This window comes from Coregonus lavaretus (assembly GCF_964263955.1).
Source record: "Coregonus lavaretus genome assembly, chromosome: 3".
Classification (NCBI taxonomy): Eukaryota; Metazoa; Chordata; class Actinopteri; order Salmoniformes; family Salmonidae; genus Coregonus; species Coregonus lavaretus.
In genome coordinates, this window is record NC_139990.1 from 49,181,616 (window position 1) to 49,203,701 (window position 22,086).

At 44.2% G+C, this 22,086-nt stretch overlaps 3 protein-coding genes across 4 annotated transcripts in view; 2 read left to right on the forward strand and 1 right to left on the reverse strand.

The window, feature by feature from the left end:
* Positions 1-1,700: 1,700 nt before the first annotated feature.
* On the forward strand, positions 1,701-16,319 carry LOC311110969 (RUN domain-containing protein 3B-like). Of its 2 annotated transcripts, none has more exons than XM_084153626.1 (11): positions 1,701-1,865; positions 7,361-7,476; positions 7,722-7,855; positions 8,236-8,321; positions 8,548-8,637; positions 8,755-8,835; positions 8,971-9,151; positions 9,501-9,658; positions 13,915-14,044; positions 14,313-14,434; positions 14,535-16,319. In XM_084153626.1, exons 1-11 carry the CDS (start codon positions 1,771-1,773, stop codon positions 14,596-14,598), a joined length of 1,257 nt encoding a protein of 418 aa, XP_084009752.1. In that variant the 5' UTR covers positions 1,701-1,770; the 3' UTR covers positions 14,599-16,319. The 2 variants fall into 2 exon arrangements, with proteins under 2 accessions (XP_084009752.1, XP_084009751.1); XM_084153625.1 differs by having other exon boundaries at positions 1,702-1,865; positions 13,915-14,061.
* Positions 16,320-16,625: 306 nt separating this feature from the next.
* On the forward strand, positions 16,626-19,646 carry LOC311110986 (E3 ubiquitin-protein ligase TRIM39-like). Its single transcript, XM_084153645.1, has 6 exons — positions 16,626-17,378; positions 17,635-17,733; positions 18,125-18,355; positions 18,479-18,501; positions 18,602-18,720; positions 18,881-19,646. The coding sequence occupies exons 1-6, from the start codon at positions 16,977-16,979 to the stop codon at positions 19,447-19,449; spliced, it is 1,443 nt and encodes a 480-aa protein (XP_084009771.1). The 5' UTR covers positions 16,626-16,976; the 3' UTR covers positions 19,450-19,646.
* Positions 19,647-19,657: 11 nt separating this feature from the next.
* LOC311107697 (mitochondrial glutathione transporter SLC25A40-like) overlaps positions 19,658-22,086 on the reverse strand; it is a gene marked incomplete at its 5' end in the record, with an annotated part of 4,243 nt that continues 1,814 nt past the window's right edge. Inside the window, 3 exons of the mRNA XM_084150216.1 lie at positions 19,658-21,011; positions 21,744-21,824; positions 21,919-22,000. Of these exons, the coding sequence (XP_084006342.1) occupies positions 20,890-21,011; positions 21,744-21,824; positions 21,919-22,000 (285 nt within the window). The 3' untranslated portion in view covers positions 19,658-20,889. The remainder of the gene's footprint in view (positions 21,012-21,743; positions 21,825-21,918; positions 22,001-22,086) is intronic.

Genomic DNA, 22,086 nt, shown 5'->3' on the forward strand with positions numbered 1-22,086 from the left:
TTACTGGCCCAAAGCTCTAACCACTAGGCTACCTGCCACTCTATTGTATCATACCATAACACAGAACACAGTTATAACACGTTTCAATGTGGCCTGATTCAATGGGCCTCCTCTGTAGCTCAGTTGGTAGAGCATGGCGCTTGCAACGCCAGGGTTGTGGGTTCGATTCCCACGGGTGGCCAGTATGAAAAAAATGTATGCACTCACTAACTGTAAGGCGCTCTGGATAAGAGTGTCTGCTAAATTACTACTTTTACATTTTAGTCATTTAGCAGACGCTCTTATCCAGAGCGACTTACAGTTAGTGAGTGCATACATTATAAAAATAAAATAAAATCATACTGGCCCCCCCTGGGAATCGAACCCACAACCCTGGCGTTGCAAACACCATGCTCTACCAACTGAGCTACATCCCTGCCGGCCATTCCCTCCCCTACCCTGGACGACGCTGGGCCAATTGTGCGCCGCCCCATGGGTCTCCCGGTCACGGCCGGCTACGACAGAGCCTGGATTCAAACCAGGATCTCTAGTGGCACAGCTAGCACTGCAATGCAGTGCCGTAGACCACTGCGCCACTCAGGAGTCAAATGTTTAGCCACTCTTACTAAAATGTTAAGATATAAACCTTTACTTTCTGTTTATTGTAGCAGCACCATGTCACCTAGTCAAATTACTGTACATACACAGCATGGGCAGCGCCATTGAGGCTATCTCCATTTTAAAGTAGTCAATTTTCTTCACGATTGGCTGATCCCTCCTGGTGATCCTGTTGGAGTCATGTCCAACCGGGTCATCAGGAGGGATCAGACAATCGTGAAGAAGAAAATGGACTACTTCAACATGAGGATAGCATCAATGGTGCTGCCCATGCTGTCATAGACACTATAATGGCACAGATACAAAGATGAGTCCTCAATCTATCTCTATGACTATTCTTCAAGTGATTCTCCCAGTGCTGCAGCTTCACCTAGAGACGGCCGCTGTCCACAGTCTTGAAGTTGGAAGTCCCACCAAGTTGACTACATTAAAATGGTGGAAGCCCTCAATGGCGCTGCCCATGCTGATATAGCCTTTTGGCTACTAGAGGCCTCTTTCATTCTCTATTAAATAATAGGCTACTGGGCCTGCACAGGAAGTAGCCAAAGCCTAAAAGAACTCTCTTGTTTCAGCTAGCCTGAGTGCCAGTCTGTTTCTGCTCTCTTGCCAACTCTAGATGTTAAATGGCATAACTCCTTATGGAATTGTCATGCCAAATGTTGGCTTGACAATGACAGCACTGGAGTTGACATGAACACAAACCGATCTGGGACCAGGTTATGCTTGGTGTGAAACATTTTCATTAAACCTATCAGATCAGTGCAGATGTAGGAGATAATAAAGTCATTTTTTAGACTATTGAGATGCACCCATATAAAGTCTCTTCTTTTCGTCCCCCAAAACCATCAAGTTACCAATCCGTAGCCTAATTCGCTCTAAACAGGGACAAAAAGCGCTCAGACTCCCCGGCACTTGGTTTGGACGTTTTAGCACAATCCCGTGACTCTCTTTCTCTCTCTCTCAAAAATTACCAGATGAGTCATGTTCATCCATCCACCTCCCTCCTTCCCTATTGACTGTCAACAAACGAGCGAGCGTGCTGGTGTGACGCGGATAGGAGCACGCACGCGGGCGGCGGCGTGCACTGTAGAACCCAACCTGCCGACAGAAAAGAAACAGGGACCGTAAATACTGCGCACGTACACCGGGGAGACACGACTAACTGTAGCGAGGATGGCGTCACTCAGCCTGGGGCTGCATGTAGCTCGCAAACGGGGCGCTGCCAGAAGCGGAGCTGTGGAGAGGAGGAATCTACTGACTGTCTGCAGGTAAAATAATGCTTGGCTTGATTATGTTCATTTACTAATTGGTGAGATAATAAATGCCCGCATTCTTACGCGACTGGTGTGAGTGTGTGTGGAGGCTGTTGAAGAAGGTAAGCTAATTGGTGGCATAGGCTATATTTCTAAACAGCACACATAACCGAGCTTCCTTTGTCTCGCTTCAGTTACATCGCGTTTACATTACAGTATTGATGATGTTGTATCGAGATGAACTGTAGCCTATGACGCCGCACTAGTTCTGAGGGGTCTTCAATGGTCACACACACACACACCACCGCCACCTATGAGCCTTAATTAATCATTAATGGAAACACAGTTTCTTTCATTAATTAGCTGCCTACTCAATACCAGTATAGTCTATAGATTTCACATGAACAAATACAATGCAACACACAGGTATGAATTGGCACGGAACAGAGCAATGTGTGAGGATTCTCCTAAATGATTCATCTGAAGTCTCATGTTCTTCGAACAGTATAAATAATAATAATAGTTTGGTGGGTGCTTATATTTGTCATATTTCACACGTGTGTGTGTGTGTGTGTTTTAGATAACTGTAGTGATGTCATTCTCTGTGGATGACATCATGCTGTTGAACACCCTATCAAGCGTGAGGCTCCATCAGATCCAGCCTTATGCCCCCTGTGGTTCTAGTGAAGAGATAGATGGTGTATCTCCTATACCTAGGCTATGTTGTAGATATATACTACATACTCCCACTCAATCAGTAGACACTTCAGCCCACTTTTTGCATCTCCCACACATGGTCACTGGTGTATCACCATTAAAGATCTCTGGTATCAGAAAGCAGGGAGTGGGCATTGTACTCACATGTCCCCAGGGCTGGTGAGGAACCCACAACAACAGCAGAGATATCAGGCTTTGTTATCCCTTTCTGGAGTGGCTTTTCACAACATCATTGTCAGTGTTTTATCCAGGAATTTCACTGTTCTAAAAGGTTTCATGTGCAGTTCTTGTGATATAATTTAGTTGGTTTGGTGAACAATGCTCACGTGATGAGTAACCTTGCCTCATTCCCGAAGACTCATGTTAGCTCACTAAGCTAATGCCTAGGCTTCATCTCAGTGAGCTAAATCAAGAGCTTGGGACTATAAGGTTCTATCTGCATTTTTGTCCAAATTGAGTTTTTGACATAGCCTTGTTCTCTACCAATATAGTACTCTAAATACCCCAATTCGTGTTGAGTGCAAAAGAATACAAGATAAAAATCACTGACACCATTCAAACAAATGAGGATTCTGAACTTTAAAGCCAATTATCTCAGAATCATAATTTTGCAGATAGAACCTTATAGTCCCAAGCTCTCAAAATCTTAGTTGAGGTATGCAGAGCACTTGGGTTCAATATACTTTAGTTTATAGTGAGCAACTGCTCTAGTCTTAATAATCGCTATGAGTCATCAGGACCGAGTCTGCCTAAGCAGAAAAACCAATGATCTGAATAACTAAAATATAAATCCTGTGGAATTAATTCATATCCAATCAAACACTGCTGCAGAACATGAATAGATGCAGTTGACAAAACGGATGGCACTGTGATAGACTACATCCAAGAAGGAGGCAGTGAGACTTTAAAGAAAGTATCACTGCGTCCTTCTCACAAATGATCCAAAAAATATAAAAATTAAATAAAGTTGGTTCAACACAGTGGCGGGTCATTTTGACCCTAGGACAACGGGAGGGTTAATATGCAGACAAGGCTGTGAAGTTCCTCTGTGTCCTCATCACTAAGGAATTATCATGGTCCACACACACCAACACAGTCGTGAAGAAGGCACGACAACACCTCTTCCCCCTCAGGAGGCTGAAAAGATTCGGCATGGGCCCTCATATCCTCAAAAAGCTCTACAGCTGCACCATTGAGAGCATCTTGACTGACTGCATCACCGCTTGGTATGGCAACTGCTTGGCGTCTGACCGGAAGGCGCTAGGGTAGTGCGTACGGCCCAGTTCATCACTGGGGCTGAGCTCCCTGCCATCCAGAACCTCTATACCAGGTGGTGTCTGAGGAAGGCCCTAAAAATGGTCAGACTCCAGCCACCCAAGTCATAGACTGTTCTCTCTGCTACCACATGGCAAGCGGTACCGATGCACCAAGTCTGGAACCATCAGAACCTTGAACAGCTTCTACCCCCAACCCATAAGACTGCTAAATAGTTAGTCTGGGTAGCTATTGGTTAACTATTTAACTATCTGCATTGATCCTTTTTGCACTAACTACGCTGCTGATACTGTTATCTAAAAAGCTTACAGTCATGCGTGCATACATTTTTGTGTATGGGTGGTCCCAGGGATCGAACCCACTACCTTGGCGTTACAAGCGCCGTGCTCTACCAGCTGAGCTACTAGCCTGTTGCCTAGTCACTTTATACCTACCTATACAGTGGGGGAAAAAGTATTTAGTCATCCACCAATTGTGCAAGTTCTCCCACTTAAAAAGATGAGAGAGGTCTGTAATTTTCATCATAGGTACACGACAACTATGACAGACAAAATGAGGAGAAAAAATCCAGAAAATCACATTGTAGGATTTTTAATGAATTTATTTGCAAATTATGGTGGAAAATAAGTATTTGGTCAATAACTAAAGTTTCTCAATACTTGGTTATATACCCTTTGTTGGTAATGACACAGGTCAAACGTTTTCTGTAAGTCTTCACAAGGTTTTCACATACTGTTGCTGGTATTTTGGCCCATTCCTCCATGCAGATCTCCTCTAGAGCAGTGATGTTTTGGGGCTGTCGCTGGGCAACACGGACTTTCAACTCCCTCCAAAGATTTTCTATGGGGTTGAGATCTGGAGACTGGCTAGGCCACTCCAGGACCTTGAAATGCTTCTTACGAAGCCACTCCTTCGTTGCCCGGGCAGTGTGTTTGGGATCATTGTCATGCTGAAAGACCCAGCCACGTTTCATCTTCAATGCCCTTGCTGATGGAAGGAGGCTTTCACTCAAAATCTCACGATACATGGCCCCATTCATTCTTTCCTTTACACGGATCAGTCGTCCTGGTCCCTTTGCAGAAAAACAGCCCCAAAGCATGATGTTTCCACCCCCATGCTTCACAGTAGGTATGGTGTTCTTTGGATGCAACGCGGCATTCTTTGTCCTCCAAACACGACGAGTTGAGTTATTACCAAAAAGTTCTATTTTGGATTCATCTGACCATATGACATTCTCCCAATCATCTTCTGGATCATCCAAATGCACTCTAGCAAAGTTCAGACGGGCCTGGACATATACTGGCTTAAGCAGGGGGACACGTCTTGCACTGCAGGATTTGAGTCCCTGGCGGCGTAGTGTGTTACTGATGGTAGGCTTTGTTACTTTGGTCCCAGCTCTCTGCAGGTAATTCACTAGGTCCCCCCGTGTGGTTCTGGGATTTTTGCTCACCGTTCTTGTGATCATTTTGACCCCACTGGGTGAGATCTTGCCCCAGATCGAGGGAGATTATCAGTGGTCTTGTATGTCTTCCATTTCCTAATAATTGCTCCCACAGTTGATTTCTTCAAACCAAGCTGCTTACCTATTGCAGATTCAGTCTTCCCAGCCTGGTGCAGGTCTACAATTGTGTTTCTGGTGTCCTTTGACAGCTCTTTGGTCTTGGCCATAGTGGAGTTTGGAGTGTGACTGTTTGAGGTTGTGGACAGGTGTCTTTTATACTGATAACAAGTTCAAACAGGTGCCATTAATACAGGTAACGAGTGGAGGACAGAGGAGCCTCTTAAAGAAGAAGTTACAGGTCTGTGAGAGCCAGAAATTTTGCTTGTTTGTAGGTGACCAAATACTTATTTTCCACCATAATTTGCAAATAAATTCATTAAAAATCCTACAATGTGATTTTCTGGATTTTTTTTCCTCAATTTGTCTGTCATAGTTGACGTGTACCTATGATGAAAATTACAGGCCTCTCTCATCTTTTTAAGTGGGAGAACTTGCACAATTGGTGGCTGACTAAATACTTTTTTCCCCACTGTATGTACATATCCACCTCAATTATCTCGCACCCCTGCACATGGACTCGGTACTGGTACCCCGTGTATTTAGCCAGCCCAGGTTATTGTTAGTCATTGTGTATTTATTCCTCGTGTTATCATTTTTCTATTATTTATTTGGTTCTCTCTGCATTGTTGGGAAGGGCCCATCAGTAAACATTACACTGTTAGTCTACACCTGATGTTTACGAAGCATGTGACAAATCATTCTGAATGTCATCTAACATGCTCTGGGAAATGTAATTTCCTTCTCACTGATGTTCAGACAGACAGACGGAGAGAGAGGGGCATGGGGGAAATAGAGTTCCAGAGAAATATTAAGATGGAAGGAGACAGAAAGAGACAGGGGAGGAGGTTGGTAAAAGGGAGACAGTAATGACAGTAAGGTGTGGATAAGGACAACAGTAACAGCTTTAGGTCTGAACTTTTTGTTGATGATGAGGATTCACTTGTACGCAGGGTAAACAGGCACTCATTTAATAAGTTATCCTGAGAGCTCTGAGCAGCTGTGTCTACACTTCATCAGACCTGTGTGTTCTTAGAAGTGGAGGAGTAGGCCACTAAAAGCATCTGGTGATGCATGCTGTGTGTTTATTCTCTCTGTCTTTCTCTCACAGACTATCTGTTTCTCTTTCTCTCACTCTCTCTGTCTCCTCCTCTCTCTGTCTCCTCTCTGTCTCCTCATCTCTCTGTCTCCCCCTCCTCTCTCTGACTCCTCCTCTCTACCCCTTCTCTCTCTGTCAGGAGTGTACGTAATGGAAAAAACTGAAAACCTTATTGTCTGTCCTGTTTAGATAAAGCTCCATCTGCCCAGTCACCCCACTGCCACTTAACCTGCCCAGTCACCCCACTGCCACTTAACCTGCCCAGTCACCCCACTGCCCCTTAACCTGCTACTGTGTGTCTGTGCAGTACAAGCCCACAGCATGTGTGTTGCATCTCTCTATCTCACCAACATGGAAATGAGGCCATTTAAGACTATTGAGATGCATCCCTGTACTCCAGAATCAACACACGCACACGTGTGCACACACACACACACACACAGACACAGAGTCATTTCCTGTGTTTGCTTCATTCCGTTAACTCTCCTCGGTGCTTGATAACCTAGACACTGATTAGAGAGTCTCTCTGGTCAGGAGCCCTATAGTTGTTGTCATGCCCCACAGTCTGACCTCTGTGTAATCTATCTATGCTTATATGACACCGTGTTTGTGGAATGATTATTTGGAAATCTGAAGGGAAAAAAAGTATTGTCAATGTATTTTTCAATATTGTCAACGCTCCACTGATCCAGTGTGCAGTAGAGAGATAGTGTTTCCTAAAGCCTCTAAATCATCTGTTCAGTCAGAGATGATCTCCTCTCCCTAGAGTCACATTTAACAGCATGTCAGAGAGGAACATGCAGATCCTGTTGGAAACCAGTGCAGACTCAGTGAAAACTCTCTCTCTCTCTGTGTGTGCAGGTTTTCAGTGAAGACTTTGATTGACCGCTCCTGTTTAGAGACGATAGATGACTCGTCTCCAGAGTTCACCAACTTCGTCTCCATCCTGGAACAGATCCTCAGTCACAGACTCAAAGGTAGAGTAACACACACACGCTAAAAGCCCTTCCCATCTGGACCACTGCAGGGTTGCTAAGTATACGAGTTAATATGCCACCGATAAATGTAGCAATCTCATTGTCTCTCTCTCTCCCTCCCTCCCTTCTCTACTCCCTCTCTCTCTTTCGCTCCCTCTGTGCCGTCCTCTCTCTCCCTCCCCTATTCTCTCTGTCTGTCTGTCTGTCTCTCTCCTCTGTCTCTGTCTCTGTCTCCCTTCTCCCAGGTCAGACTATGTGGTTTGGTTATGAGAGTCCTCGTAGTTTCTGGGACTATGTGAGGGTAGCCTGCAGTAAAGTCTCTCACAGCTGCATCCACAGCATTGAGAGCATGGAGAACGCACGGTCCTCCAGAGCTAAGGTGTGTGTGTGTGTGTGTGTGAAGCCTTGAGCCATGGATCTTAATGATAACATAAATATTCCCACGGATCGAAGACACACACACAACTCTCTCAGCCTTTTCCGCTGGATGAAATTACACACAGAACAAAAGACAGCTTTGTTCAGAAGCTTTAAACAATAAATACTGTAGTGCTGTCCAAGAGAACGCCACAGCTCAGGCACAAGCACACATGCGTGCAGGTGCACAAACTCAATCAGCTGACTGTGGCGAAGTAGGAAGGGCAGTATGTATTTGTATTATAATGATGTCTGTTTTAAAGAGCTACTATGCAGGCCTTCTGATGTATAATGGGAACTTAAGAACTGTGTGTGTGTGTGTGTGTGTGTGTCCGTCCACAGGGCCGGGCGTGGATCAGACTGGTGCTGATGGAGAAGAGGCTGTCTGAGTACATCTCCTCCGCCTTGAGGGACTTCAAAACCACCAGGTCTTTCTCTCTGACACACACACACAGATGCACACAGACACACACAAAATGTCAATACAAAACACCAGACCGAACTACATCTGTGTTGAGTGTTGGTTTTAGGTGCTCTGAGGATGGAGTTAGTGTGTGTGTGTGTGTGTGTTGTTTAGAAGTGTTCTGAGGATGGAACTAGTGTGTGTGTGTGTGTGTGTGTGTGTATTGAGTGTGTGTTCTATGTTGTGTGTAGGAGATGGTATGAGGATGGGGCCATCATGCTAGGTGAGGAGGCGGGGCTGCTAGCAGATACACTCATCTGTCTCAACACCATCGACTTCAGGTACTCGTATATCATACTGTATATTATTTATATTTAGTTATTATAGTGTTGCTGAGTCAGAGCTCAGGTTATACAGTAAAGGTCTCATTTAAAAGTGTATTTTCCTCTGGTGGTTAGCTTCTGTCTGAAAGGGGAGGGGCTGAATGGAAGCTGCCCAGCGGTGATTGACTATACGCCCTATCTGAAGTTCATTCATAGGTATGTGGGCTTCAATCTTTTAGTCCTTTATCCTTTACCTGCTATTATGTACCCTTCCCCCTGTACGTGCGCTATGAATTGAACTCCTACCCCCTCTGTAGTACCCTCGGAAATGTGCCCTTTCCCCCTGTGTAGTGCAGACAGCATCAGCAGTGATGAGGAGGAGTTGAGGACCCTGGGGAGCAGCGGCAGCGAGAAGAGCACCCCTGAAAAGATGGCCGCCAGCACTGCGGCGGCCATCTTCACTGAGCAGAGCAGCTGGGTCAGCAAGTGTAAACGACTAGAGCAGAAATACCGCATGGCACTGGAACAGAAGGTAACGTCTCAGTGTGTGTGTAGTGTACGTGTTGCGGCAGAACACTGTATTGCACTATAGGATGCAGGTGTATGTGTGCATTTGTGCATGAGACACTGAGACTGTGAGGTGTCTGTGAGGAATAATTTGAAAGTTTGATTTCTAAATGTCAGGCTAACTGTCAGTGCTCTGCTGAGGAAATGGAAACACACACACACACAGCTTGATATCATCCATTCCATCCTCACCGGAGTACAAATCTATAGTGCCTCCTTTACCAAAACAAAGATCTTCCCTTGTTTATCTGTTTTGCTACTGCAAAAAATATACTGCAACAACTCACTGTTGTGTGTGTGTGTGGGTGTGCCAGTGTTATCTGGAAGAGATGGTTCGTCTGAGAGAGGCCCAGCTGTCTCAAGCGATGTCCCAGAACAAAGCTCTTCAGCAGAGATTAACAGACACACACCTCTCACACACACTGGAGAAGGAACAACTAGAATACATCGTACTGGAGCTCCAGGACCAACTGTGAGTGTGTGTATCTGTGAGTGTGAGTGGGTGGAATGACCAGCTGTGAGTGTGACATTTGAATCACAGCGAGAGGGCCAGGGAATGCAGGAGTACTGCACACAGCTATGTCTTACTATACCTGTGAGGACTTTTTGGGGACCAACAACCTTAACCCCTAAACCTAACCACTAACCCTAATTATAACCCTAAACCTAACCCCTAAACCTAACCACTAACCCTAATTATAACCCTAAACTTAACCCCTAAACCTAACCACTAACCCTAATTATAACCCTAAACTTAACCCCTAAACCTAACCACTAACCCTAATTATAACCCTAAACTTAACCCCTAAACCTAACCACTAACCCTAATTATAACCCTAAACTTAACCCCTAAACCTAACCACTAACCCTAATTATAACCCTAAACTTAACCCCTAAACCTAACCACTAACCCTAATTATAACCCTAAACTTAACCCCTAAACCTAACCACTAACCCTAATTATAACCCTAAACTTAACCCCTAAACCTAACCACTAACCCTAATTATAACCCTAAACTTAACCCCTAAACCTAACCACTAACCCTAATTATAACCCTAAACTTAACCCCTAAGACTAAAATAGCCTTTTTACAAGTGAGGACTGGCTAAATGTTCTCACTTCTCTGAATTTTTGTTGGTTTACTATTCTTGTGAGGACTTCTGGTACTTACAAGTATAGTAAAATGTGTGTGTGTGATGCAAGGTTTTTATTATTATAGTTTTGGGGTTTTATATTAGTTTAAAGATTTTTATTTGAAATTCAGTTTAGTTTCAGTTAGTTTTCAAATCCACTTGTCTTTAATTTAGTTTAAGTTTTATGAAGAAAATAATTATTTAGTTTTTATATTTTTCAGTTTTAGTTTTAGTGTTAGTGTTATGGACAGAAAGTAGCCTATGCCACTATGGGCCAGTAATACATGATGATGGTGATGGGTCAGATCATAGGTTAGGTTAGGTTTAAGGTAGACTCAGCGAGATTACGTACAGTGCATTCAGAAAATATTCAGACCCCTTGACTTTTTTCAAATTTTGTTACGTTACAGCCTAATGCAATCTACACACAATACCCCATAAAGACAAAGCAAAAACATTTTTTTAGAATTTTTTACAAATGTATTACAAATAAAAATAAACTGAAATATCATAAGTATTCAGACCCTTTACTTAGTACTTTGTTGAAGCACCTTTGGCAGCGATTATAGCCTAGAGTCTTCTTGGGTATGATGCTACAAGCTTGGCACACCTGTATTTGGGGAGTTTCTCCCATCCTTCTCTGCAGATCCTCTCAAGCTATGTCATGTTGGATGGGGAGCGTCGCTGCACAGCTATTTTCAGGTTTCTCCAGAGATGTTCGATCGGGTTCAAATCTGGGCTCTGGCTGGGCCACTCAAGGACATTCAGAGACTTGTCCCAAATCCACTCCTGTGTTGTCTTTGCTGTGTGCTTAGGGACGTTGTCCTGTTGGAAGGTAAACCTTTGCCCCAGTCTGAGGTCCTGAGCGCTCTGGAGCAGGATTTCATCAAGGATCTCTCTCTGTACTTTGTTCTGTTCATCTTTCCCCTCGAACCTGACTAGTCTCCCAGTCCCTGCCGCTGAAAAACATCCCCACAGTATGATGCTGCCACCACCATGCTTCACCATCTGGAGGTTTCCTTCAGATGTTTCATCAGACCAGAGAATCTTGTTTCTTATGGTCTGAGAGTCTTTTAGGTGCCTTTTGGCAAACTCCAAGCAGGCTGACATGTGCCTTTTACTGAGGAGTGGCTTCCGTCTGGCCACTCTACCATAAAGGCCTGATTGGTGGAGTGCTGCAGAGATGGTTGTCCTTCTGGAAGGTTCTCCCATCTCCACAAAGGATCTCTGGAGCTCTGTCAGAGTGACCATCGGGTTCTTGGTCACCTCCCTGACCAAGGCCCTTCTCCCCTGGTTGCTCAGTTTGGCCGGGTGGCCAGTTCTAGGACGAGTCTTGGTGGTTCCAAACTTCTTCCATTTAAGAATGATGGAGGCCACTGTGTTCTTGGGGACCTTCAATGCTGCAGACATTTTTTGGTACCCTTCCCCAGACTTGTGCCTTGACACAATCCTGTCTCGGAGCTCTACAGACAATTCCTTCGACCTCATGGCTTGGTTTTTGCTCTGACATTCATTGTCAAGTGTGGGACCTTTCCAAATCATGTCCAATCAATTGAATTTTCCACAGGTGAACTCCAAGTTGTAGAAACATCTCAAGGATGATCAATGGAAACAGGATGCACCTGAGCTCAATTTCGAGTCTCATAGCAAAGGGTCTGAATACTTATGTAAATAAGGTATTTCTGTTTTTTATTTGTAATATATTTGCTAAAATGTCTAAAAACCTGTTTTTGCTTTGTCATTATGGGGTATTGTGTGTAGATTGACGAGGATACATTTTAAAAAAATCAATTTTAGAATAAGGCTGTAACGTAACAAAATGTGGAAAAAGTCAAAGGGTCTGAATACTTTCCAAATGCACCAAGTAAACCGTAGTAGTGGGTAAATTTCCACAACAACTAAGAGCGTTGAAGCGAGGCTAAACTTCTCCACTGTTTTGGTCCCGTAGCTACCACGTTGCATCGTGCAAATCTCAATGGCTGTGTTAGAGCGGATCACTTTTGTCAAGTCGGTCACCGCCTTTCAAAGTGTGTTGCATTCTGGGGATAAAAATTGTCTGACTTGCACCTACATGACTGCATGACTGCATGAACTTTACAAAAATGTGATCAAAGGTCATGAAGTCTTGACTGCAGTCAACTGCAAGTTTCTGCTCCTTCACCAACTTCATCCTGCAGCCATCGCCTTCATTGTGGGAAGCTCTATTGTCAACCAATCATTAGGGTGTTTTTGTTTGACCCAAGCGAACGTGACCAAAGGCATGACTGAAACAGGAACCAATATGCTGCGATTTTATGTATACAGTGGATATATACAAATACATGTGATATTTGAGGCTCTCTCTCACTAATTGATTGTACAATGTACACACACAGTATTATATTATATTTCAGTTTGTGAGTGTGTGATAAGGGGGTTAGATACATGTTTATTTCAACATTTTATAAACAATGGCAACACTGCCATGTTGATCTGAGCTGTTGGGAAACTACATTAGTGTCCGGCTGTCGCAGATGCACCGCCACCGACTTCACTCCTTGACTTTTGTCTACAGTCAGTTGCTTTAGCCTTACCACTGAAACATCCCCAATATCTGCGATGCTGCTCATGGCAACGTCATCTTGCTGAGTCTACCTTTAAATCTCAATGTTGGCTGCCAGATTCAAAAGCTTGAAATCCCCATTAGGAAAAAAAAGCACGAAAACCCCATTCGATTTTATTTTAGTTAATTTTGGAGTCAAAGATAATAGTTTCAGTATAGTTTTAGTTTTTCAAACAGATTTCTTAATTATTATATTTCAGTTTACTAAACAGTTTTTTCATAATGAGTTTTAGTTTACTATAATAACCTTGGTGTGATGACTTGGCCTGTGTGAGTCATCAGAATGCCTGTGTACATAGGAGGTACATTGGGTTTGGTTGAAGTTAGTTTATCACTGAGAGAGTCTCTAAATTAAAGGTGTGATCAATTTGATCTCTTCCTTTCCACCCTCTGTGATCAATATTTTAATTTGGGTCGTGAGGATTTTCTTAGCTTTCCAAATGCTGGGGTTGAAACTGCAGTCTCATCTCTCAAACCAATGATCAGTCAGGGGTATGGATTTACAGACACAACAGAGAGAGGTAGAGGGAGAGATGAGAGAGCGAGGTAGAGGGAGAGATGAGAGAGCGAGGTAGAGGGAGAGATGAGAGAGCGAGGTAGAGGGAGAGATGAGAGAGCGAGGTAGAGGGAGAGATGAGAGAGCGAGGTAGAGGGAGAGATGAGAGAGCGAGGTAGAGGGAGAGATGAGAGAGCGAGGTAGAGGGAGAGATGAGAGAGCGAGGTAGAGGGAGAGATGAGAGAGCGAGGTAGAGGGAGAGATGAGAGAGCGAGGTAGAGGGAAAGGGAGAGCGAGAGAGAAAAGGAGAAGGTGAGGAGAGAAGAGATTGCAGAGAGAGAATGGGCTGCGTAGCATATTTTGGGACAGAATGTTCCAGGAACACAATATGAGGAACTAGTATATGACAGTAGAGGTTTATGTCTTCACGTGTGTGTGTGTGTGTGTGTGTGTGTGTGTGTGTGTGTGTGTGTGTATGTATTTCATCCTGCTCAAGGACGGTGCTGAAGAACCATGACTTGAGGTCCAGACAAGAACTGACCGCACATCTGACCAATCAGTGGCCTTCACCCGGTGCCATGGATACCAATGCTGTTGCCTTGGATACCATGCTGTACAGGAATAGGGTGGGGCAGTGGGAGGAGTATGTAAACGAGGATGAATTCATATTCCACAACTTCCTCACTTCCTTACACACCATAGTATGATTTTACATGGTCCACCCAAATGTGGTGACACAGTATATTAATACATATATACTGTGCCTGTGAGAAAAGTGCTGTGACAAGAATATGATTTTTAACATTCCAAATGGTTAGTCCAGTATAGCTGTCAGACTATTGACATGCATCCAGAGAGTCCGCTCTAATATATGTGTGTGTGTGTGTTCTACAGGAAGAGTTTCCAGAGCCTAGAGCAGATGTCTGCTGCTATGAGTCTGTCCCAGACCTCTCTGGAGCCCTTACACACACTCAACCTGGACACCAGACCAGCCAGCTCACACTGGCACCATCACGGTGTGTGTGTGCATGCGTGCGTTTCTGTGCTATCCCCCACTACCAATAAATAATATAGTTATTTTGTGCATGTGTGTTAACCCCCTCTTTTGCGCCCCAGGGAAGGAGGACACCCCCTCTCTGATAGGTCTGTGTGGGTCTCTGCAGTCAGTAGCCAGCTATAAGTCTCTGGCCAGCCTGAAGTCCAGTGAGTGTCTGGCCAGCCCCACCACAGAGATAACCAGTCCTGGCCTCACCCCGTCCTAAAACCAGAGACCAAGAGACCCAGCACATGGCCTGGAGAAAGATAGCCAGATGATTTGGATCCTGGAATCTGGAATTGGAACTCAGACTTTTGAATAACATTCCACCCCATCCCCTCCTAAACCCAGATATCTAACCTCGTTCCCAGGCTCAATTGATAGATTACCAGAGATACAACACAGGGCGTAGAATCAGACAACTGTGTGCATAGAGATGTATTGATTTATTTATTGGAATTTCTATGAGTATACCACCTGGAATCTGGATCCAGGAACTCAGAGTTGAAGAAGGAACACAGAGCTCAAAACCTGGGAGCCGCAGTCAATCATTTGGAATTTAGAACCCGAACTGACCCTGGAACCAGCGCTTCAGTAGTCAGTCCTTCAATGTAAGCGCAGAGCCGTTGGAAAAAACAGGACTGTATGATCAGGACCGACCTCATGTTTATTTATTAGTTTGTTGTATAGCTGCACTGATAGGAAAACAACTGCATAGTTGAAAGCCAGTTCCGGGTAGGCATCTGCCATACTGCTGTCACCTATCTTATGTGTTCAGATCAGTGCAGACCAAGGTGAAGAGACGAGAACGCCACTTTACACTATTGGGATGCAGCCTTTTTGTTGTCACTAAAGTGGAGGTCTTTCCCTTGGCCAGCAGTGGGAGTGTTCTATCACAAGATGGCTAGAACCACAAATGGTTCTGTGTTTTAGTTAGAAGGATCTTTGACCTCTGACCTCTAATAAAACGTTATGGACCCCTCATGATGTAAACATGTTCAGCATCCCAGAGATTGACAAAACTTGAGGAATTGCTTTCTTTAGGATTTGTTTAGGTAGGGGTAAGATTTTAGGTAGGGGTAAGGAGTGTTGCGGGTATAAGGTTAGGGTTTGTTGTTTCTCATAGGTGGTTAAAGCCTGTAGACTAGTGGTTCTGTTCATTCCTCATCAACTTGCAGGTGTTCTTGTCCTGTTACCCTGGCAACTCCAGTGAGCTCTACTATAGATGGCCATAGTGGGTCAGATTCAGCGGCCACAGAAATACATCTCATAGAATGGACATATTTAGGTATTGCATTCCTGCCAGAGGACTGGACTGTCGTCATCCTCACTATTTATAAGTGTTGTGTAGTCACTCAATCACGCTTCCATGTTGGAAGGGCCTCAAAATATCTAGAGGAGAACCGTGTTCCTTCTATGTCTTCTGTTTCTACGGTCCATCCTCTGTGGTACCTGACTTGCAGCCATAATCATACTATTGATGGCATTGAATGTATCTCATCCACAATCCGTTTGGATTTAACCATACAGTATTATGTGTTATGTTATCATTATGCATCATATAGGGTTTATTGTGTTCTCAGGAAATGTTTCCTGTCCAACAAGGTTATGTTGAACAGGTTGTTTAGGTTGAACAGGTTGGTTAGGTTGAACATAATAGTCTGTATTGGGGTTGAATGTTTTGAGATTTATTTTGATCAGAGGCATGTGGGGAGAGTTTTCAGGGTGTGTTCTGGATCTCTGTCTCACTCACACACACCCACACACACACAATTAACTGTATTGTGATTTTGCACATAGATTTATTACTTTGCTGCATATTTGTTATTTTCTCCATTTTGAATAAACTACTGTATGAAACAATATATTTAGAGTCTTGTGCTTTGTTTGAATTATATTTTTCTTGCACAGACAGGTATTCTGTACCAATGTGTATGTTTAGTACAGTATGTGCATTGCCCATGTACACATGTAGATCTCCATGTTCTTTTCCCTACCACACCCCTAGAGTTAGAGCGGGGTGTAACGTTTAACCCAGCAGGCCCCGGTCCAAAATAAAGTCCCTGACAGTAACATTAAACTGGTGTTTTAATGACCTGTTCTGTCACTACATGACTCAAATTAAGCACAGTAAATCACAACTTACTCCAGCTGTAAGACTTCCAGCAGCTACTGATGAGCAGGAGGAAGCTCCAGCAACACGGATATTTCAATCCCTGCTCACTAAACAAGACTGATACAAACAGCTGAGAAAACCAGAGACTGATATTTTATTTTTAGAAAATGGCTTATAGATTTCTCTCCTTAAGGAGGAGCTCTCATGTCTTGTCTCACAGATCAGTTTACATGGCAATGCACATATTGTACTGGCTTCACACACAGATCTCCCAGATGTATCTGCTTTATAAGACACAAGACGCAACACAGGACTCAAATCAACTACAACTGCAAAACTATTCCATCAACACTGTGGTTTGAAAGCTGCTGATTAAGTCTTGAAATTGAAAGTAATCTCACTCCAAATGCCATTGGAGAGTGTGAAAATGGCTTCCGAGGCGTCTGTCCCAGAGAAGGATCTCTCCTGTCCTGTGTGCTCTGAAACCCTCAAGGATCCTGTCCTCCTGTCCTGTGGCCATATCTGCTGTACAGGCTGTCTGGAGTCATACTGGAAACAGATGGAATCATGGGAATGTCCAGTGTGCAGGATAAAATGCTATAAGGATTCGATCGACGTTGCTCTGAAGAACCTGTGTATGCCGGGTGAGAAAGTTTCAGATAAAAAACATGTCTGCAGTCTGCACAGCAAGCTACTCACACTGTTCTGTCTGGAGCATGAAGAGCCTATCTGTTCGGTGTGCGAGGGTTCAAGTAAACATAAAACACATGAGTGTATCCCAGTAGATGAGGCTGCTCTGGATTGCAAGGTATGATACAAAATATCAACTAACATATACAGTACATTCACTATAACAGGATCATTCCCTCCTAGCAAATGTCTAGTGCAGAAGAGTTCCTTATCATATCCAGCTACCCCGTCGTACCTGTACAACCTTGACGTTCTCTTTGGAAAGCAAGCCTTGTTTTGTTTAGATTGATAGAAAAATGTGACGTTCTCATAAATCCAACCAATTTTGTATGCAATCATTGAGGACACAAGTAAATGAGAAAAATGAATTGTAGGAGGAGCTCTTAGAGACTGGCCTGAAGCCCTTAGAGGAGCAGCTGGAGGGATTTAAAGAAGTTAAACAAAGCTTTGAAGAAACGGCAGAGCTTATTAAGGTAAGACAGCCTTGTAATGTTACAATGCAACATGCATATGAAAAGTGTATCAGAATGATTTTTTTTAGCATTTGGCTTGAGCCAAAAGGGGTCCCATTAATGGACATAAATATTGCCCAGAAATGACCTAATTGGACAGAAAGGGGTACACCTTCCCATGACTATGAGCAAAAGCCTTATACTAGGGATTGTGTGGTTTTATGAGTCTAGAAATTGATTGTTATATCATGTGCATATGAACCATACAGGCAACACTCAAGCCAATATTGTGTAAACAATAAGCAACTAAAGTTCCATACAGCCTCTTTAACAGTACTGTGTGTTTTGAAAAGCTTTTCAGATTGATATGAATTACAGTGTAATGCCTGATGATAACACTAACTGTCTCCAGAGCCAGGCCCAGCAGACAGAAAAGCAGATTCAGGAGGACTTTGAAAAACTTCACCAGTTTCTACGATATGAAGAGGCAGCCAGGATAGTGGTCCTAAGGGAGGAAGAGGAGGAGAAGAGTCGGAGGATGAAGAAGAGGATTGACGATATGAACAGAGAGATGGCAGCCATCTTAGACACAATGAGAGCCATAAAGAAGGACCTGGTATCTGATGACATCTCATTCCTGCAGGTAAGGACCAATATCTCTGTGTTGTCTAGAATTTATTTGGGATACATATATTGATTAACTGATATGATTGATTTCAGTGATTACATTTATTATTGATTTATTAGCTCTTTTGTTCTCCTGCAGAACTACAAAGACACGTTAAAAAGGTAAGGTTATGTCCCTATCCCTAAGTGACGGGCCTCTTCTCTCGCTCTTCCCTGTGGTTCTGAACCCCACCGTATCACTAACTCCTGAATGTTCTTCTAGAGCCCAGTGCACAAGGCCAGATCCAGAGCTTGTTTCAGGAGCGCTGATCGATGTGGCAAAGCACCTGGGCAACCTGCCGTTCAGAGTTTTGGAGAAGATGCTGAAGTCTGTTCAATACAGTGAGTCTGATTTTATTCTTACCAATGTTCATATCTTCACAAAAAATAGTAAATTGCATTCAGACAATTTCAGACAAAGAAAGATATCAATAATCTCCCAGTAAATTAAACAAACAGTGGTTATCTGGTTTTAAAAATGTCTCTCTTTTTCTCTGTTCAGCTCCTGTGATTCTGGACCCTAACACTGCCCATCCATGTCTCATCCTGTCTGACGATCTGACCAGTATGAGATTCAGTGATGGGATACGGCTGCTTCCTGACAACCCAGAGAGGTTTGATAACTATCGCATGGTCCTAGGCTCTGAGGGCTTTGACTCTGGGACACACAGTTGGGACACAGACGTCGGGGACAATACAGTATGGTTTGTAGGTGTAGTCTATATGTCTGTCCAGAGGAAGGGAGTGGTACAGACTGGACTCTGGCGTGTAGGTTATTATAATGATAAATACTGTGCACGTTGTCCAAAAGGGCCACAGACTGTCCTAACACTGGAAAGGAAACCCCAGAGGATTAGAGTGCAGCTGGACTGGGACAGAGAAACACTGTCCTTTTATGACCTTGATAATAACACACACCTACACACGTTCACACACACTTTTACCGAGAGAGTGTTTCCATACATCAATATTGGCAGTGATCTCTACCCTGCTAGGATCTTACCAGGGAAAGCCTCTGTAACAGTGGAACAGCATGTTATACCTCCCCACGTTAGCTCTTCTTCCTTTTAACTTGATCAGTTGTTGTTGTGTACTGACACTGTGGAAGGAACCACTACCTCCGTGATTTAGATTTGTTCGACAGGATTAAATTATTAATTGTATTATCATATGAATTATTATATGTTAACCTAAGAAAACAAATGGATCGAACAAAATGCATTCACAAAACTTTGCTGATCCAATAAAAACAATTGATTAAACAATTCAAAATGTGACTTTTATTCTCTATGTATTTCTGTACAAAGAAAGAAAACGTGTCACTGCAGGTGATCACTGTAGAATATATTAAAACAATATAAATATCTATCATTGATACATGTTTAGAGAACATGTACAGCTTGTCACAGTTCACAGTCCATGTCTGGCTGAGTGGGGGTTGAAAATGGGATTCTGGAAGAGTTGGAAGTTATGAGTTGAATTTCAGGTAATACAATAATTTAAACTGGCAGTCTGGCACTGAACATTACATTTATCCTGAAGGACCTTGGACCTTCTCTTCCAACACGATTGAGAATGAGGTGATCGGGTTAGGGTTATGAATTGAGATAGAGCCTGAGAGAAAGCGGTAGGGAATGAGAGGGGATTCTATGGGACAGAGACTACGAACCAGAAGTTATCCCGCCTCATCCAAAGCTTTGACACTCATCTCTACTGTCCCTGACTCACTCTCCGAGGTTGTCTCAGGAGAAGTCGGGATATGCAAAAAACTAATTTACCCATTTCACACATGCATATGTGTGAAACAGGACAAACATAAACATCCATCAAATTATTTTTATTACGGTCAGACCCCGGATGGCACAGTGCACACAACCCCATACCTCAACAACTAACGTAATGGGATAAAACATTTTGAAACAGAGGTGGTATTACTTGTCCAATAGGAACCCCCAGTTTCTGGTTCCAGACAAGTCTCTGATACCACCTACAGGCCAGTGTATTAAATGCACTTCATAACTTGATATTTCATCATGGGGGCAGAGGAAAAACATTACGCAAATTATTTTTCACAATTTGTGCACTTTTGCTATTTTCTCTTGTCACAATTAGTACGGTAGTTAAGTGCAGTGTACCTTGATTGAGAAATATAAGATAAAATATGAATAATATTGATCCCTACAACTATTTGTCTTCCATTTTGTTTTCATGTCTGCCAGTATTTCCTGCTTTGGAACAGAATCACGTCCTGGCGTTCTTAGGTCCTAAACGCCAACATTAGCTACTTCCAGCTAGTCACATGACATCACACACTTGAACACTTTATAACAGTGAGGGGGTGTTGGAGTGTCTAAGCAGCTGAGAGGACACAGGCAAGCAATGCTACGCCTGAACATCTCTAAGAACCCAGGGAAATGTACAGGTAGCCAATACCTGCTGTTGGCGATGGCTGATTCTGTTCTTGGTATTGTCTATGGTTGTGGTCTGTGTGTGTGAGAGGCCCTAGTCAGGTCAGGTGTTGCTGGTCAGCAGCCTCTCCTGGTTGTGCTTGCGGAAGAAGGCCTTCCCAAACTCATAACAGCTGATCATAATGGCACAGGCTGGGGCCACCTTGATCACCCTGGGGAGGAAACCTGGGAGAGAGAGAGAAGTAGGAGAGGGAGTGAAAGCGGGGAGAGAGAGGGGTGGAGGAGAGAGGGAGTGAAAGGGGGGAGAGAGAGGGGTGGAGGAGAGAGGGAGTGAAAGGGGGGAGAGAGAGTGGTGGAGGAGAGAGGGAGTGAAAGGGGGGAGAGAGAGGGGTGGAGGAGAGAGGGAGTGAAAGGGGGGAGAGAGAGGGGTGGAGGAGAGAGGGAGTGAAAGAGGGGAGAGAGAGGGGTGGAGGAGAGAGGGAGTGAAAGAGGGGAGAGAGAGGGGTGGAGGAGAGAGGGAGTGAAAGCGGGGAGAGAGAGGGGTGGAGGAGAGAGGGAGTGAAAGGGGGGAGAGAGAGGGAGTGAAAGTGGGGAGAGAGAGGGGTGGAGGAGAGAGGGAGTGAAAGGGGGAGAGAGAGGGGTGGAGGAGAGGGAGTGAAAGGAGGGAGTGAAAGGGGGGAGAGAGAGGGGTGGAGAAGAGAGGGAGTGAAAGGGGGGAGAGAGAGGGGGGGGGGAGTGAAAGGGGGGAGACAGAGGGGTGGAGGAGAGAGGGAGTGAAAGGGGGAAGAGAGAGGGAGTGAAAGGGGGGAGAGAGAGGGGGGAGGAGAGAGGGAGTGAAAGGGGGGAGAGAGAGGGGTGGAGGAGAGGGGGATAAGGATAGAAAGAAGGTGATAAGTTAGGAGACTAACCTGAGGTAACTGTGTGTTTTGGGTGAACTATCCCTGTAAACTGACCTACCTACAAACAGTCCACCCACGCCGTTCTCAGCCACAATCTTGGTCATCACACTGAGAGTGGAGGAGGAGGCCTTGGACGACACTGCAGAGACACACGAGTACAGGATCACTACACATCAACACATCACAAGGATGATTCCATTAATCAGGTGAGCAGCCTAGAGTTCTATACCCACAATTCCTAGCCTGGAGTTCCCCTATCTCCACCTGCCTCCTGGTCTTTACTACGTCGAAGGGCAGCGTTACTATGGAAGCGATCTGGAGGAAGACCAGACAGCATTAAAAACAATTGTTAGAAATCACACTTATATTTGACAATGATGCCCTCCAGCAGTATTAGATGG

Bases quoted from the DNA above. Each gene is read 5' to 3' on its own strand.
- LOC311110969 (XM_084153625.1), top strand. From the start codon at position 1,771: ATGGCGTCACTCAGCCTGGGGCTGCATGTAGCTCGCAAACGGGGCGCT. The intron at 8,638-8,754 runs GTACTCGTATAT...TCTGGTGGTTAG, and splicing joins CTCAACACCATCGACTTCAG to CTTCTGTCTGAAAGGGGAGG. The intron at 9,152-9,500 runs GTAACGTCTCAG...TGGGTGTGCCAG, and splicing joins GCATGGCACTGGAACAGAAG to TGTTATCTGGAAGAGATGGT.
- LOC311110986 (XM_084153645.1), top strand. From the start codon at position 16,977: ATGCCATTGGAGAGTGTGAAAATGGCTTCCGAGGCGTCTGTCCCAGAG. The intron at 17,379-17,634 runs GTATGATACAAA...AATGAATTGTAG, and splicing joins AGGCTGCTCTGGATTGCAAG to GAGGAGCTCTTAGAGACTGG. The intron at 18,721-18,880 runs GTGAGTCTGATT...TTCTCTGTTCAG, and splicing joins GCTGAAGTCTGTTCAATACA to CTCCTGTGATTCTGGACCCT.